Source organism: Pongo pygmaeus, chromosome 4 (assembly GCF_028885625.2).
Source record: "Pongo pygmaeus isolate AG05252 chromosome 4, NHGRI_mPonPyg2-v2.0_pri, whole genome shotgun sequence".
NCBI lineage: Eukaryota > Metazoa > Chordata > Mammalia > Primates > Hominidae > Pongo > Pongo pygmaeus.
Genome location: NC_072377.2, coordinates 16,967,081 through 16,985,024, shown reverse-complemented (window position 1 = coordinate 16,985,024; position 17,944 = coordinate 16,967,081). Strand labels below are relative to the sequence as shown.

Here is a 17,944-nt window from a genome sequence, read left to right as displayed (position 1 = left end):
CCAAAGAATCAAATATGTAGTCCCATATAGTTTGGCATTACCTTGCTAAGCAATTGCTGGGCTTGTCTTCTCAGCGGACCGAGGATTCTCGATGACCAACAAGACCTTGGCCAATATGCCAACTGGGCCCTTGCCCAGGACACAGAATAGACAGACATCCCGAGTGCTCTTTGGAGTTGCTATGGCAATGCCTTCCAAATGAAGTCTGGCAGCCAGGCCTGTGGGTTGCAGTCCTGGCATTACCTAATTCTCTTTTTTATTATTCTTGGAAGTTTGTAACTTCCACTAAGAGAATAACTAACGGCCTTCACTGCTTCGGTTGGTTTTGCATTTCATTGGTTTTGAAAAGATGCTTAAATGGCTTCCTGGCCAGCTCCAAAGACTTTTAAACTTGAGGGAGCTTTCTGTCTGTGCTAGGGCTTTGCCTGACCCTGCAAAGAAAGCCATTCTAAGGAAGCATGCTGTTCGAACATTTGCAGGTTCTGTCTCATGCCATGGGAGCCGAGCTGCGCATTACAGCTCATTAGTGGGCCCTGCGTCAGGCGAGTGATTCACAGTCAGTATTTAAACGCATAATAGAATTGAATGGAAAAAGTTGAACTGCATTATGAGTTGTAAGGAAAATATTTTTCAAAACTTGTTTTTCATTTATATGTAGGTAAATATAAATGAGTTTCTTATTGTGGGTCACTATGAAATCTGCCACTTCAACGTGAGGTCGGGAAAACTGGGAGCACCCAGAACATGAACAAGAGCAAGAATGAATCCTGAATTGAGAGTGAGGAGGCTGGCCCCAAACCAAGCAAACACTGGAGTGCAACCTTGCTTAAAACAAACAAGAGCTACAAAAATAGAGCAAGTGGTGGCTCCTTAGGGGCGGGACAAATTTAGTGGAGGAACAAATGATTGTTGCTAAAGACATGGACTGCAGCATCGTATTCTGTAACTTATGTCTTTTATGTCTGTTCCATCTTTCTATGCTCCTAATTCACCATTCCCTTTTGGTAGCACAGTGCTTGGTGCAATTAGGCAATCAATAAATATTTATTAGATGCAAATACTAGTAATCAGACCACCTGTTTCAGGGGGCCTGGGAGGAGGAGCCTGGGGCCTGGGAATCTACATTTTAACAAGTTTTCCAGGCAGCCAACCTGGCAGCAGTTGCAGACTGTTATTTAAGAAACACTGACCTAGTCCACTTGCTCATTTTGCTGGCCCAGGCCATACAAACAGCATTTGAACCAGTGAGAGCTTGGGTTGGCCACCTTCTGATGGAGGGCTTTACCCACCAAGTCACCCAGCATCTCATGTTGATCTGCTTTTCACCAAACATACTGCATGACCTTCTAGTAGGTGGTCTGGACTGCATGCTTCCTCCCTACCCCATCACATCCTTCCTGTTGCCCTCAGACATTTCCCTAAATCACCCATCATTTCACTTCCCTGCTCTATACCTTTGACTTTCTCTCTATTGCTTGTAGCATAAGACTTACTGCGGCATTCTGCTTGACACAGTCTTCCCTAATCCTAGCTCCCCAATCTTGTCTCTCTGTCAGTCTCTGAACCCTCTCCTTTTGCTTTCTCTTCCTGCTGAGGCCACCTCAGATTGCTCGATCTGCTACAGGTACCTTACCCTTTCCTGAGTCTGATCTTCTGTTCATGTTGTATTCTCTAATTGGAGGAGCCTCTATTTTCATCTGAATTGCATCCATCTCCCCAGACCGAGTTCAAGTGCCGTTTCTATAAAAACTTCCCAGCCAGGCACTGTGGCTTGTGCCTGTAATCCCAGCACTTTGGGAGGCCAAGGCCGGCAGATCACCTGAAGTCAGGAGTTTGAGACCAGCCTGGCCAACATGGTGAAACCCCGTCTGTACTAAAAATACAAATAAATTAGCCAGGCGTGGTGGCAGACACCTATATTTCCAGCTACTCGGGTGGCTGAGGCAGGAGAATTGCTTGAACTTGAGAGGAGAAGGTTGCAGTGAGCCAAGATCGTGCCACTGCACTCCAGCCTGGGTGGCAAGAGTGAAACTCCATCTCAAAAAAAAACAGAAACAAACAAACAAACCCAAAAAACCAATAAAAAAAAAAACCCTTCCCTGCTTTGGAGTGAATCCATCCTCCCTCTCCCTGTGCCTCTCCTTGTTCTCTGCACATTTCTGTGACAGCACCTAAGCCTTGCCTGCCTTGGACTTTGTCAGCTTGGCCTGTGTTTGTCTGATGAGAAAGCAAGTTTGCAGAAGGCAGTATTCATGTGTTCTTTACTTCTCTTTATAGCCTTGCAAACAGTCTTAAACATTTATTAAATTAATTTTTCTATGAGTTGTGATTCTATCAAAGTTAACATTCATTGGCAGCTTGGCCAATTAACTTGTGTAAACAGACCTCTAATCTCATGTGAAGGCTCAACGCTCTTTGTGACTTCTTTGCCATTCACTTCTTTATAAACACACCCAAAAAAAGCACTGCAGGGTTTGTGTGCTGCTCATGGTCAATAATTTTTAGTTTGTTTCCCTCCAGAGAGGAGGTAGACAGGTAGCAAAAGGGGAGCATGATCTTAAAGAGAAAGAGTTAGCAAACTGGATCTTCAATAACTGCTTTTATTTTCTATTTTTTTGAGACAGAATCTCACTCTCTCACCAGGCTGGAGTGCAGTGGTGCGATCTTGTCTCACTGCAACCTCCGCCTCCCAGGTTCAAGTGATTCTCCTGCCTCAGCCTCCGAGTAGCTGGGACTGCAGGCGCACGTCACCATGCCTGGCTAACTTTTGTATTTTTAGTAGAGACGGGGTTTCACCATGTTGGCCAGGATGGTCTCAATCTCTTGACCTTGTGATCTGCCCACCTCAGCCTCCCAAAATGCTAGGATTACAGGTGTGAGCCACCACGCCCGGCTAATAACTGCTGTTTTTAAGAGACGAGGGTGGGAGTAATTAGAGAAGTGAATAGGGCATAAATGAAAACACAAGACAGGGTGGTGAGTAAAGGGCCTCTGTAGTGCAGCCCGTCCGTGTCTGTTAGAGAGCCCCGTAGCTTGGCTCTGCAGCCCATCCTAATTCTGTTTCAGGTCACTTCCATTCTCCATCGGCTATTGGAGAAGCCCAGCATTGGGAACAATATTTTGGTCCATACCCGAGATAGCAAATCCTCTGCCCAAAATTGGAGGGTAGAGCAGAAAGCTTAGCACAAAAGTGCGCAGGCTCAGGCACTTTCATTTTGCTGACTTTGATGCCTATTAAATAACTTTCATGCAGTCACACTGGGGTGATTTTGAAAAGTGAAATCATGCCAGGCACAGTGGCTCACGCCTGTAATCCCAGCACTTTGGGAGGCCGAGGTGGGTGGATCGCTTGAGGCCAGGAGTTTGTGATGAGCCTGGCCAACATGGTGAAACCCTGTCTCTACTAAAAATACAAAAATGAGCCTGACGTGGTGGCTCACGCCTATAATCCCAGCTACTTGCGAAGCTGAGGCAGGAGAATTGCTTGAACCAGGGAGGCAGAGGTTGCAGTGAGCCGAGGTAGCGCCACTGTACTCCAGCCTGGGCAACAGAGCGAGACTCTGCCTCAAAAAAAAAAAAAAAAAAAAAAGTGAAATCATTATTGAATGCATTTTTTGTTTCTGTGGCAGGAAGTAAACCCAATTTTAACAAGGTTAAAAATCCTCAAATTGAAATACTGATTTGTGTTTCGCTGTTGCAGGTTCCTTGCATTGACTCCATGGAGAGTATATCACCTGATTTCCGTCATGATACTTGGGCGTGTTATTATGCAAATAATAAAGGATATGGTTTTGTCTAGAACAAGAGGTAAGAAAACTCAGATTTTATTTATGTGGTATTTAATTTTCTAGACCCTGTATTTCTGATCTTTGTGTAGGCATATTAGCCAATTAGTCCTTTGAACAGAAGCAAATATAGGCATTGACTTAGCTGTTTTCAATATGATAATTTATTGAGTTGATGCTGTCTTTATAGCTACTGCTTCTAGGTGAAAGGTTTGTGTGTACTGGTTTTTCTCTTGGCCTTAAGAGCTATTTTAAATACCACATTGGTATTTAAGTAGGCTGCAGTGAGGATAACAGTTAAATATTTATTACATCTCACATGATGAAACTGGGCCACTGGAAAATGGACTAGTTTATGTAAAAATTTTCTCGGCCTCAATGAAGAAAAACAACTAATTCAGGGGTGAAAAGCAAGCGATGGTTAAATAATTTTAAAAAATGAGTTGATAATGAAAAATGAATAAATTTTAACATTAAGTTTAAAAGCAAGAGCTTGGTTTAAAAAAAAAATTGGCCTGAGGTGCTTTTTGAGTAATTTAACTGCATTACAAATCTGACTCAAGTCTTTTACATACTTGGAGGGGCCTCTTGTACCAGTGTTTGAGCTAGTTTTTGTAAGCTTGGGAAAAGCCCTTCTGGGCATAATTAAGCCCCATAAACTTAAATGTAATAAGATAGATTTTTATCAGAAATAGCCACCAGGAGGTTACAAAGAGACATTTAATTTCACTAAATGCACCCCAAATGGAGGGATGCTTTTGGTGGAGGTCCGTGTGGACCGATGTGCATCAGAGCTGCCTGGATTATAGTCCTGGCAGGGATATCTAGGCCCGCCCTATGGGAGGCACCCATCTCCTCCCTGATGGCAACTAGAAGCCAGCGATGTTAGCTGGTACGGATTTACTATCATGGTGTTCTAGGGATCTGCTTGAAATCCAGTTATAAGTCTTTACAGTTTTTAAACTCAATCATCATGTAAAACATCTTTAGATTGTTTTATATTCGTATGTTTCCAGATTTGAAGATATTTCCTTCCCAAGATTCCAGGAAGGCAAACAAATTTGGTTTTGTGCCCTTAGTGCTTTCTGTGAATCTGTGGATTTCAGTTGTATTCTTCAATGCACTTTTCCTTTTCTCCCTTTTTTCCCTCTGTCTCCATCTTCACTTTCCTTTTTTCTGTTTCAGGGAACAGACACCTAACTCCCCAATTTCAGCCCAAACAGGTACTTGTTGTGATACTTGTTTACCACACATGTATCAAGGCTGCCTTGAGGTGGGGCATCTCCATGCATTAGGGTTTCATGCCAGAGTTCATCTGTGGATCAGTCCTTGATGATTCTTATTTATCTGCCTTGACTCATATCTGGTAGAGGAGAGCCTGTTTTCCTAAATGGACTGTGATATGTTCACCCTCTATAGGAACTCCCTCAGGGAAATCTCAGGACATAAAGCCACTCATACATTTTATCTGCAACCATTTTATCTTGGCGTAGAGTAAGCTAAACATGGACCCAGGAAGCAAGCTGAGCATCTGAGTGTTTTCAGTGTTTCCTCAAATTTGGCCCTAGTCTGGGCACAAGTTATAAGGAATAGACATGTGTGGAAGGCCAAAGGTAAAGCTGAAAGACTTTGCAACTGTCTTTTTCTCACTCCTGGCCCCTCACACACAGATCGTTTCCACTGTTGACTCATGGGCTTGATATTCATGCAGATGTGGAAATTTCATACTCACAAATTGCAGGAAACCTTTACATTGCAAGGATTCAGTCCTTTAAAAAAATTAAGGTGGTAGAATAGAAAGAATGCCAGCCTAAAGGGCCTCATTTTTGAGCTAGTTCATTCCATTTCCTACCTGTGGAGAAGCCCCATGATAGACTGCATTTGTTTCTGTGGCTGTTGTAATAAATTGCCACAAACTTGGTGTTTCAAAACAGCAGAAACGTCTTCTCTTAAAGTTCTGAAGGACAGTAGTCCAAAGTCAGTGTCACTGGGCCCAAATCAAAGCGTTGGCAGGGCTGCACTCCCTCTGGAGTCTCTAAGGAAGGATCCATTCCTTGCCTCTTGCAGCTCCTGGGGGTTGCAGGCATTCCATGGCTTGCAGCTGCATCACTGCAATCTCTGCTTTCATGCAGAGACCTGACCTTCTCTTCTGTCTATGTCAAACTTCTCCATCTTCCTCTTGTAAGTACACTTGTGATTGCATTTGGGGCCTACCTAGATGATCCAGTATGATTTTCTCATCTTACATTTGTTAACCTAATCGCCTCAGCAGAGACCCTTTTTCCACATGAAGTGACAATCACGGATTCCAGGGATTGCGACTTGATATCTTTGTGAGCTATGAGTCAGCCTCCTGTACCATCTGAACCTCTCTGTCCTGTGAAATGGCAGAAAACATCCTCATACCACAGGGCTTTATAAGAGGTCAATAAAAGCGTCAAATAGAAGGGCCTTCAGCACAGTAGCTGTCTACTTCCCCCAACTGACATGTCATCAGGGCCACATGGGGTTTGTGCGTTCCTGGGTCAGTCTGTGTTAAGCCCCTTTCTGTGCTGAGGCCCATCCTGGGTGCTGGGCTCCCTGTGGGGAACCAGACCTCTGTCGAGGCAGAGCCTCCCCACAATCCTGTGGATCAGGCCTTTGCCCAAGGACAGGCTTTCAGTCTTCACCAGATGACATTGCTCTGAGTATAGCATTTCTACTGCATGAAAAATTAAAAAAAAGAAAGAAATGGGAATAATTACTCTGTCTTCCTAGAGCTCTGTTGTCTGTGCTGAAGAAACTCTGGTGCCAGCTTCATCCTCCTTCAGTAGAGTCTCTTAGGACAAAGGCCCATTGGGGAGTCCTGTGAATAGTTGGCAGCAGCCCCATCTCGCAGGCCTCCTAGCGCAGGGTGCTGCAATGAATCAGTCTTTGCAGGGCACAGTTTGGCTTCATGTTAGATCCAGATGCAGTTACGGTAACTCTGTGACTTCAATCAGAACTGCCAGCTACTCTTGTTAGATACCCCGGCTTATAGCAATGACAATGGCAATGAAAGGACGACCAAGTCAGCAGTCTCCTCTCCTTCCCTCTCTTCCAACTTCTCTGCTTCCCACGTTTTCTCACTAAAAATATGAAACTTTTATTGTTGAGAGTTTGAGTTTAATTATACCCTTCCCCCAGTTATTATTTTTGTTTTATTCTCTCAGAAAATTTTTAAGTGTACAGTACTATTACCTGTGCATGTTGTTGTACAGCAGATCCCTAGAGCGTTTTCATCTTTGATGACTGCAATTCTGTTCCCATTGAACAGCCAAGTCCCCGTTTCCCCTGTTCCCCCTTCCTCCAGCCCCTGGCAACTACCATTCTACTTTCTGCTTCTATGACTTTGATGACTCCCAGTTACAATCTTTGATACCATCTTAGGTGCTTAATATGAAATAGATGGACAAGGCTGGGCGCAGTGGCTCATGCCTGTAATCTCAGCACTTTGGGAGGCCGAGGCAGGTGGATCACTTGAGGTCAGGAGTTTGAGACCAGCCTGGCCAACATGGTGAAACCCTGTCTCTACTAAAAATACAAAAAATTAGCCGGGCGTGGTGGTGGGCACCTGTAATTCCAGCTACTGAGGAGGCTGAGGCAGGACAATCACTTGAACCCGGGAGGCAGAGGTTTCAGTGAGCTGAGATCACGCCATTGCACACCAGCTTCAGTGACAGAGTGAGACTCTGTCTCAAAAACAAACAAACAAAAAAGTCAGTGATATCATCTTGTGAATGAATCTTTGTGAAACCTGTGGGAGCCCATGTCTATTTTGCATTGCTTGTGAACATCCTCTCGCTGGGATAGATTTCTCTCTCTCCCTCTCTTTCTCATTGTTATGTACCTTGAGTATGTGCTTCCCTGCATTAACGCCTTTGTCTGAACTCTGGGGAACTCTTCTGTGGCCTGGAAAACTCCTCCTGCATCCTGAAACTTTTCCATGACTAGCTTAATTCTCTCTCATTGAGATAGAACCAATCATTTCTGCCCCCAGCTGTCTTTTCTTGTTTGTTTATTTATTCATTTATTTATTTTTATAATTGGGGTCTCACTCTGTTGCCCAGGCTGGAGTGTAGTGGTGTGATCAAAGCTCACTGCAGCCTTGAGCTCCTGGGTCAAGTGATCCTCCCACCTCAGACTCCTGAGTGGCTAGGACTACAGGTGCATGCCACCACACTTGGCTAATTTTCTTTTTTAATTTTTTGTAGAGATGGGGTCTTGCTATGTTACCCAGGCTGGTTTTAAACTCCTGGCCTCAAGTGATCCTCCTGCTTTGGCCTCCCAAAGCACTGGGATTACAGGTGTGAGCCAGCGTGCCTGGCCCCCAGCTCTCTTGAAGATCTTCTCTAGCTACTGCCCTGTGCTGTGGGAGGAGGGTTCAGTGGGTGGCCTGTGGCTCCCCACAGCCACCTGTGGAGCATCTGCAACCACTGCTGCTTTATACTTTCCTTCCTGTGAAATCTACAATGTCCATTGATGCCTGGCCTCAGCACCCTGGTTGCCATCAACTGTGGTCTCAGTAGGGATTGTGGCCCATGAACTGTAGTCCTTCGTGCACTCCCCATTCTCTGCCATTCCAACTTGTACTCTGATAGCTTGTCAGATGGCCTGGATTTGGTTGCCTATCAGGTAGCCTCATCTTTGACCTTGACCTTCGGAAGTACAGTGTCTCCAAGATCTGCAGAGTCTGCGAGTTAGTTCTCAGTGTACCCTCTCTCCATTCCTCCCTGGCCTCTCGTGCCTGTTGAACCAGCTCTTTGACTCTTGGGTGGACTCTTTCCCTCCTAAGTCTCTTGCCACTTGTACTGTTCTTCAGCCCTGCCTTTAGACTGACTTCCTCTCTCTGCTCAGCTCCTACCTGGTGCATGCTCAGTGATTACAGACATGCTGTCCTTACCATTCTAAAGGTCCTTGTTTCTTTATCCATCAGCTATACTCATTTCTTTACTTTTTAATAATAAAACAAACAAGCCAATGCCCATCCTATACCATCATCTACTTTCTCCACTCTTGACCCCAGGATTGTTAGAGAATTGTCAAATGACAAGCTGAGCTGATGCTTTCCGACTTTCCAACTTTAGTTGAAACCTTACTGTTGCTCACAGTCCCCTGCATTCTTTTGAGTTCTCCATTTGTTTTTATATGCCACCTTCCTCCAACAAGTTTGAAGAAGCTTATTTGGAACATAAGCACAAAACTGTTCAAAAGAGGTCTAGAAGAGGAGCAAGAGTCTAACCTGGTAACCATTGATTGATCAACAGATTTATCCACATGCTTACTGGCAGCCAAGGCAAAAAGGGAAACCAGATCAATTGTACAATTCTAATTATCTGAAAAAAATGAAGCAAGTAATTTTGAGAAACTTATTTCTGGAAGTAAAAGTTAAGAAGGATTTATCCCATAGATCTTTGATAGGGGATATTGAAAAACATAAGGGACAACACATTTGGCTTTTTGTTGGATGGAAAATGCAGAAGCTTCCTCGTGGTCGTTTCTTACATTGAGCTGCATTAAAGCGGGTAGCTGGGAGTACAATATCAAGATGTAGTCAAATAAAGACATTCATTGGAAAATTAAGAAAGCAAATTAGATCTAGGTGTGCATATGTATATGTGTGTGTGTGTGTGTATGTATTTTATGTTTCATATTGATTTCTTTTGCACCTAGATAAAACTCAAAACATCTAAAGAAGAATAGATAAAAATCTCCTTTTTTCAAATAACAGTTGTCTTAGTTCTCCTTTTGTCAGCACCATGTCAAGACTCACCTTAAATGCCATTTCTATTATTGGCGCCTTTTGAGCAGCTGCATTTTCTCTCTTCCCTGAACTCACATGGTGTGTGCCTCCCTCTTGCATAGTTAGTTCCTATACTGCCTATCTTGGTTCATATTTACTTGGGTGCATATTTTGTCTGCCCCAGGGGACAATGAAGTCCCCGAGGCAGCGTCCATGTATTATAGGATGTCCTGTCTCCCACGGTACCCACCCAAGTGTTTTACATGTAGTAGGATCTCAATAAATATATGTGGACGAATTGCCTGAATTAGCCATGGTGCCAGCAGTATACACTGTATGACTGGATGGTGTCCTGAGTGTTAAAGATCTGAGCATTGCACTTTAAATAGCTTGGACTAGTTCTGAGTTGAGAAATATTTCAGGAGAAAAATACCTCTGTTAAGTTTCACATTTTGCTTCTCCCTGTTGCAGGTGCACAGTTGTGGAGAAGCCTCAGTGAAAGGTAGGGAACTTTCTTTCCATGTTGTGCTTAATGGAGGGACGGTGAGGGGAGGGAACTGAGCTACCAAGATGTAGCTCTGAAATAGAATTTTAGTGACAGGAATCTAAATCCAAGAGTAATTTACCAGAGTGGGAAAATGAAGAAAAATACCATCAAACGGAGGCCAAGGATAAAGTTGGGACTCATTCTAGGAAGCGGCGTGTATCTTGCTATGATACTGGGCAACATGAATTTGTGAGAATCATAATGTGTGAGGATTTGGAAGGGAGGGGAGGGAGGCATTTTCTTTTGGGATTTCCTTTCAGACTCATTTTTGGGATGTGAACAAAACTGCTGTATTGGGAGAACAGGGCTGCATGCACTCAGTTGGAGAAGGCTGCTGGAATGTTCCCGACAGCATGTTAGCCATGCTGTCAGTTCAGAGGACTGTGGGGTGGGGGAGACACAGAGACAGGGTGAGAGGCTGTGAGGTGTGAGGGTGCAGGAGATGCTGACTGCCAGCGGGCTTCTTGCTCAGCCAGAGGCAAACCTCAGCTCTCTTTTTATGGAAGGTCCACCATTCATCCATTCTATGGTAAAGGGGCTGTTTCCAAATGGACAACGAAAGGAATGGGGCAGTTGATTGAGGGGACCACAGTGCACTCCACCAACTGGGTGTGTGAGAGGTGGGAAAATGAGGAGAGTATGGGGATTAATATTGCAGTAAAATAAATTTTTGTAGGAATTGATTTTTTAAATTTCTGCCTTAAAATATATTTGTATTACTTAAAAAGGATGGCTGAGGAGCCTGACTTGTATCTAAGTGGACATCACGAAATGAATTGTGCGAAAGGAGGACAAAATAATGCCATGAAAAATCTTATAAAAAATCACCCTGTATTTTATGTAATGCACCTTTGGAAGCTGTGCTTATGCAAATAAGGCTTATTTCAGCTGGAAAGGTTAATTTCATGATCTGTTTACAACTGCTTGCTTGTTCCTTCATTTCAAATCTCAAATTTTCATGGGCAGAATGCAGACTTGCAAAGAGACTCTGGAGAGAGGGTGACATTTGATATAAGAAGAGAAACGTGATCCCTGGTGCTTCTTGTGGAGGTGGGGGGCAGCCTGGGAGGGGTGGGCTGGCCCCAGGGAGGAGCTGGCATAGGCTCTGGTAGGCGTTTGTCTTGCCCTGTGCTCTGATCTGTGTGCTGTGCATAGGCAGGTTAAGGTTCTCTTTCTATTTTATAGAAAATTGCTTGTGGGAATGTCAAGATAAAGAGAACGTTAAATTACGCTTTTGAGATAGGGAAACAGCCATGTGTTTGGAATGGATTAAAATGTGTTTTGGGTTTTGCTGTCTATCTGCTTCATGCTCCAAGTGCTTTTTCTACATTGTCATCTTTTAGGGAAACCATTTGAATAAAAAACTGTAAGAGAACGTCTCAGCTGGAAATAGGATCTGATTTATGCAGTATAATGTTGGAAATCAGTAAAAGACATCTATGAAGACAAGGAATTTCATACATAGTTTGTTCAGTATGAGTTTTTAGAATTATTTTAAATTACAATTATGCACAGGCAATAATTTTCTTTGCTGATAGAGTTTTATCGGTAGTAAAGAGGAGGATAAAGAAGAGAATGAAAAGCAAACTGAGAATTTAAAATCTGATTCCTAAGCAGAAAATACATTTCTGACCCAGTAGTTGTATAAATACAGTTGTATAAATAGAGCAGACAAGAAATACTGCTTAAGTTTTAGATTTCTTTTAAAAATGAATAACAAAAAAGTTTGTATTCATATAATAAAATAATTTGTGTAATTGGAAACAGAAATTTAAGGTATATTGTCAATGGATATGATGACATAATTTCTACAATCATGATAAAATATGTACAGTGACTCACTTAAGAAAGTTTCCTCTTTTCTTTTGCAGTATCTTAATTAACCCAACAAGTAAGGTTTGAAATACATGGAAAAAAAAAGATTTATATTTTTAGGCCTTATTGATAGAAATAAAGATTAATTTTCAAAAAACTTTTCAATAAAAAAAATTTCTATCTAGTAATATAAATACATTTTACCCACACAGGTCATCTTCTAAGACCAAATCTTCCTAAATTAATTGGTTAATTTAGGAATTAATAATATGATAAGGGATAGGAACTGGGATAGGGTGAGCATGGCTCTGATTTTTGTTTGCCAGCTCCATGTATGTTAAAGACATTTACAGGCCGGGCACGGTGGCTTACATTTATAATCCCAGAAATTTGGGAGGCCAAGGTGGGCAGATTGCTTGAGCCCAGGAGTTTGAGACCAGTCTGGGCAATGGTAGGGAGACCCTGACTCTACAAAAAAATACAAAAATTAGCTGGGCATGGTGGCTCATGCATGTAGATCGAGTTACTTGGGAGGCTGAGGTGGGAGAATCTCTTGAACCCAGGAGGCAGAGGTTGCAGTGAGCGGAGATCACGCCACTGCACTCCAGCCTGGGCAAAAGAGCGAGACCTTGTCTTAAAAAATAACATAAAATAAATTAAAGACATTTAATTTGTTCCTACAGAAGTGTGTAGGCTCTGAGGAGTGATTCCTGCTAACTAAAGCTCTAAGACAAAGATTTGTAAGTATGAGTAAGAGGGATCTTGCTCTGCTAAGGAATTAAACTGTTCAGTGGGTTTGAATCTTGCATTAGTTGGTTCTCTCACACAGGCGTTATTTTTAAAAACAGTTTTAGATTTACAGAAAATTGAGAAGACAGTACAGACTTTCCATACACTCCCCTCCTCCTGGAAACAGTCCCCCCCCATCCCCCCATTAATAGCATCCTACATTGGTATGGTACATTTGTTACAATCAATGAAGCAATAGCTAATTTATTCTTATTAACTAAAGTCCGTGCTTTATTCCGATTTCCTTAGTTCTTACCTAATGTAACTTTTGTGTTTCAGGATCCCATCTAGGATCCCACATTGCATTTATTTGTCATGTCCCTTTAAGCTCCTCTTAGCTGTTCCAGTTTTTGAGACTTCCTTTGGTTTTGGTTGATATGGGCAGTTTTGAGGCGTACTAGTCATTGATGCCTCCTCTTGAAATTTGTCTGATGTTTTTCTTATGATTAGATTGGGGATATGTGTTTTTGGGAGAAAAATCTCAGAGGTAAAATGTCATTTTCATCATCCTATCAAGGGTACAAGCCATCAACATGTGTTATGACTGAAGTAGTGTTTATCAGGTATCTCTAAGTTGGTTCTCTTAAGCAGGAGAATCTATTGGGCAAATTGAATTAAGATCTGAAGGCTGTTGATGAGAACAGAGCCAGGGATTTGGATGTTTGCTGAAGATGGCACCCTTAAGGCACACAGGCCCTAGGCATGTGTCCACCTCAGGGCTGGCAGTTTGGAGCCCGTGTCCTAGTCCTGCCCGCCACAGATATCCTGGGCTGCCTTGGGTAAGTGTCTTAAGCTTTCTTTCTTTCTTTTTTTTGAGACAGAGTTTCGCTCTTGTTGCCCAGGCTGGAGTGCAATGGCGTGATCTCAGCTCACTGCAACCTCCGCCTCCTGGGTTCAAGCCATTCTCCTGCCTCAGCCTCCTGAGTAGCTGGGATTACAGGCATGTGCCACCACGCCTGGCTAATTTTGCATTTTTGGTAGAGATGGGGTTTCTCTATGTTGGTCAGGCTGATCTCAAACTCCCGACCTCAGGTCATCCACCCGCCTTGGCCTCCCAAAGTGCTGGGATTACAGGCATGAGCCACTGTGCCCGGCGGTGTCTTAAGCTTTCTATGCCTGGGTTACCTCATTTGTCAGGGAAGGAAATCAAGGCTTTCTCTCTAACTGTGGTTGGGGAAAGATTAGACAAGCTGAGCTAGTGTAATTTCAATGGATTTGAAAAAGCACTCCGTGCTCTTTGACTCAGGGTTCTTTCAGATTTACTGAGACTCAGTTTGACTGGTCAAGGTATTTTCTCCCCTTCTTTCTTGCACCCACAACCCTTCTGAATGCATCTAAAATTTGCATGTGAGAATTTCTGCTGTGCTCTCTCTTAATACAGAAGCTGTTTGAGTGTTTAATGATGATTTGGAAAAAATATTAGCACAGCAGAACCGAAGGACATACTTTGCTAACTGTTAGGTTTGGTTATGGAGTGAGAAGCTCCCTATTCTAGGGCTTTTGTTAAATTAGGCTATTTCTCTCCTTTGGGGAAGTGCTCACATGTCCCAGAGAAGGCAGCCTACTGGAAATACCATTTATTTTTATTTTATTTTATTTTTTTATTATTATTTTCTGAGACGGAGTCTTGCTCTGTCGCCCAGGCTGGAGTGTGGTGGCGCGATCTTGGCTCTCTGCAAGCTCCGCCTCCCGGGTTCACGCCATTCTCCTGACTCAGCCTCCCGAGTAGCTGGGACTACAGGTGCCCACCACCATGGCCGGCTAATTTTTTGTATTTTTAGTAGAGACGGGATTTCACCATGTTAGCCAGACGGTCTCAATCTCCTGACCTTGTGATCCGCCCAACTTGGCCTCCCAAAGTGCTGGGATTACAGGCATGAGCCACCGCGCCCGGCTGGAAGTACCATTTATAGGAAGGGTCTTATTCATTCTAGAATTGGCTGGGTGTATATCCAGGTACTACTAACTTTCATCCTGGTCCCAACCCTGCAGCTCATGGTCCTGCCAACTTCACTTCTCTTTTGGCCTCAGTTTTTCATCTGCTTAGTGGGAGGTACAAGTGAATTGTTCCAAGTACCCCATACAGCCTGAGAAGTGTATGATGGTGCAATGTGAGGGATTTCTGTGTCCCTTTCATATTGCTGTCTTTTTACGCCAAGTTACACCAAGGGGATACTTTCCTCTGTGTGTCCACTGCAGTTTCCAATGTGTAACGGTATTTACCACATTGGAGATGTAAAATTAAATACTTATTCCTCGAATTTCTTTGATGATTTGATTTGTTGTCTGCAGTGATTCTTAGCATCTGGCACTAGATAGTGCTTATATTTTTAACACTAAAAAATTAAAAAACACTTTGTTTCAAGAACAAAATACAGTGACTGATAAGTAGATCTTTGAAGGCAGAGGTGCTCTTTTGCTCATGTGAGCCACGTGGGATTAGGGTTTTTTCACCTCCGCATTCACAGGTGCTGAGCTCAGAAACCTCCCCTCACATGGCAGGAGCTAGAAATCACCTCCAACTGCCCTTTGGCTGCACAACTGAGATTCTCAGGTTAGGCAGAAAGGCTTAATTTTTCCTCTTTCTGCTCAGGGTAAGCCAAGCCTTTTTTCCATGGCATTTCAGGACCTTTAAGAAGCATTCCTAGCATTAATTTCACTGTTAAAAAAAAGTGGATCAAATAGTGGGCCATTCACCACTCACAGTGCCATTGTTAAGCTTTTACATTGAGAAGTAACTTCTTTCCTTCCCTACAATCCTAATGGCTCGTTATGTAGTTCACAAACTATCATTTACTCTTTGGGAAAAATTGCTTTTGTCAACTACACTAAGCTGAAAGTATTACCTTCAGAATTTAGCATGAAGATGGTAGTGGATATGTACACTTATGCAAGTGTGGTTTTTCTGGATGTTTAAAGAGTATTCATAAAGTTCACGAATGTTACACTGAATGTAATGTTAAACCCAGAGTCTAATTTCTGATGGCCTCATCAACAATCAACATTAGATAACTTTAATCATATGCCATTCACATGTCAATATTTGTACCTGGAAAATTCCTTTGTGAAAATGTGGTTCTCAGTGGGTATGTTCTGAGAAGGACCCACGCTTGACCTATTTCTTTAATAAACGCTAACTCTACAATCTGTGAACAGGATTTACATAGAGCTGTCTGCCAACAGAACCAAATTGACATCTTTATGGTTCATTCCTAGCACTGAATTGAAACCTGATCCATAGTATTATAACAGCTTTTCCTTTCTGCATGAAACTGTAGCATTTGATTGAATAAAGTCCTCTTAACGAATGAGAAAGTATGCATGTGACCGTTTCTGTATGCACAGCATCATTTAAAAACATAAAATTGTTTTCAGTTTGGCCAGGTTTTTCCAAGTATGTTATAAATTAGAAAGAAATAACTTTACATACAACAAATCATTCAAAATTTCTTTAATAGTTGGTACATTGTAACTCAGATGAACAAGTTATTCTCATCATGAGTCTTGTTTTATTGTTTGGTGCCAATTTAAAGCAATTTTTTCCTTGGCATCTAAAGCTTGAAACCTGAAAATTATGGCTGAGAGCTATCGGATTTTCTGATGGATATTCCAGGAATCCAGATGCCCCTAGCAGTGTGCTCTCTGCAGGAAGTGGATGGGGCTTCCCAAGCTTGCAGCTAGGCCATTGCATCTGATGGCCTTACCTTGAGCTGATTCTTGAGAGGCAGAGCACAGATTCAACAGTCAGTCTTTCTAGAACCAGCACGGATTAGCAAAGGGAGTTGTGAGGTTTTTTTTGCCTCTAGCTTGGTCAGATTGTGGGCGTCCTCAGCCTGTCTGTCTCTCAAACTCTTAGGAGAAGCAGTTGTGTGGCCCTGATTCTTGCAATGAAATGCTCTTTTGTTTTGTGGGTTTCCAGAAAATGAACAGTGAAAATGCTCTAGCTGGTTGTATGCTTTCAAGCGGGCGGAGGGGTTGGAGGTGGGAAGGTGAAAGGATTCAAGAATCTTTGGTTGTAAAACCCAAGTCCTTGGTGTTCACCCAGCTTATAGGCCCAGAACAAATTGGAGCACTTAAATCAGAGATGTCTAACACATTAAATCCTTGAGCACAACATTATGTCACTCTTAAAAGTAGAAAGTCATCTAGTGTTTGCTAAATTGTCTCCTCTGAGGAATGGAACTTAGTGAGAAAAATGTATTTTTTATATTTATGACTCATATCTTTATTTATATCAAACTTGCCTGGATTAGCCACAGATTGGCTGATCTGAATTCCCAAATAAAAAGCATTAAATGTTTACCTGATAGCTTGAGGTTTAATTGCGCTCCATGTTAAGTGTAACAGTAATTCTGACATTCATATGTTGTAACTACTAGACTTCACAGTTTGAATTTGTTCTAATGTGTCTTAAAGTCACCTTGTAACTTGCACTTTATAATCTTGTACCTGGACCTTGTAACTTGTACAGTAAGACTTGAACCTTGTTAATAAGGCATCATATTTGAAAGCTGTATTTTTTAGTTTTGTGTTCAGTCACAACTATAGACAGAGAGCCACATCTTCATGAGTTTTAAAAGAAAATCTTGCTGTGAAGGATACATTGTTGTTTTAGTCTGTTTTGTGTTGCTGTCACAGATTATCTGAGACTGGGCAATATATAAAGGAAAGAAATTCACTGCTTATAGTTCTGAAGGCTGAGTCCAAGGTCAAGGGCCCTGCGTCTTTGAGGGCCTTCTTGATACGTCATCCCATGGTGAAGGTGGAAGGGCAGGAGGACCCGAGAGAGCAAGAAAGGGCCAAACTTGCTTTGTTGTTGTTCGTTTTATTTTTTTTAAGAGACAGAGTCTCGCTCTGTCACTCAGGCTGGAGTGCAGTGGTGCAATCATAGTTCACTGCAGCCTCAAACTCCTGGGCTCAGGCAGTTTTCCTGCCTCAGTTCCCTGAGTAGCTGAGACTACAGCCATGCACCATCACACTCAGCTCCAACTCACTTTTATTTTTTTCATTAGTTTTTTTTTCTTATTTCTTAAAAAAATTTTTTTTCTTTCTTTTTTTTAATTTTGTTTTTTCTCAAACTCACTTTTATAACAAGCCCACTGTCATGGCAACTAACCCACTCCTGCTGTAAAAACATTAATCCATTCGTGAAGGCAGAGCCCCTATATCTTAATCACATCTTAATATCATCATGATGGCAATTAAATTTCAACATGAGTTTTGCAGGGGACGCTCAAACCATAGCAA

General features: G+C 42.4%; 1 protein-coding gene across 4 annotated transcripts in view; it reads left to right on the top strand.

Moving 5' to 3' along the window:
• The window catches only part of RETREG1 (reticulophagy regulator 1), a 150,537-nt gene that overhangs the window by 41,228 nt on the left and 91,365 nt on the right, over positions 1-17,944 (top strand). For all 4 annotated transcript variants that reach the window (XR_008502850.2, XR_010126365.1, XR_008502849.2 and 1 more), the window contains exons 2-3: positions 3,701-3,807; positions 10,018-10,048. Coding sequence is in view for 1 of the 4 variants with exons in the window: in XM_054489919.2 (XP_054345894.1) it covers positions 3,701-3,807; positions 10,018-10,048 (138 nt within the window). In the remaining 3 variants the exon portion in view is untranslated. The remainder of the gene's footprint in view (positions 1-3,700; positions 3,808-10,017; positions 10,049-17,944) is intronic.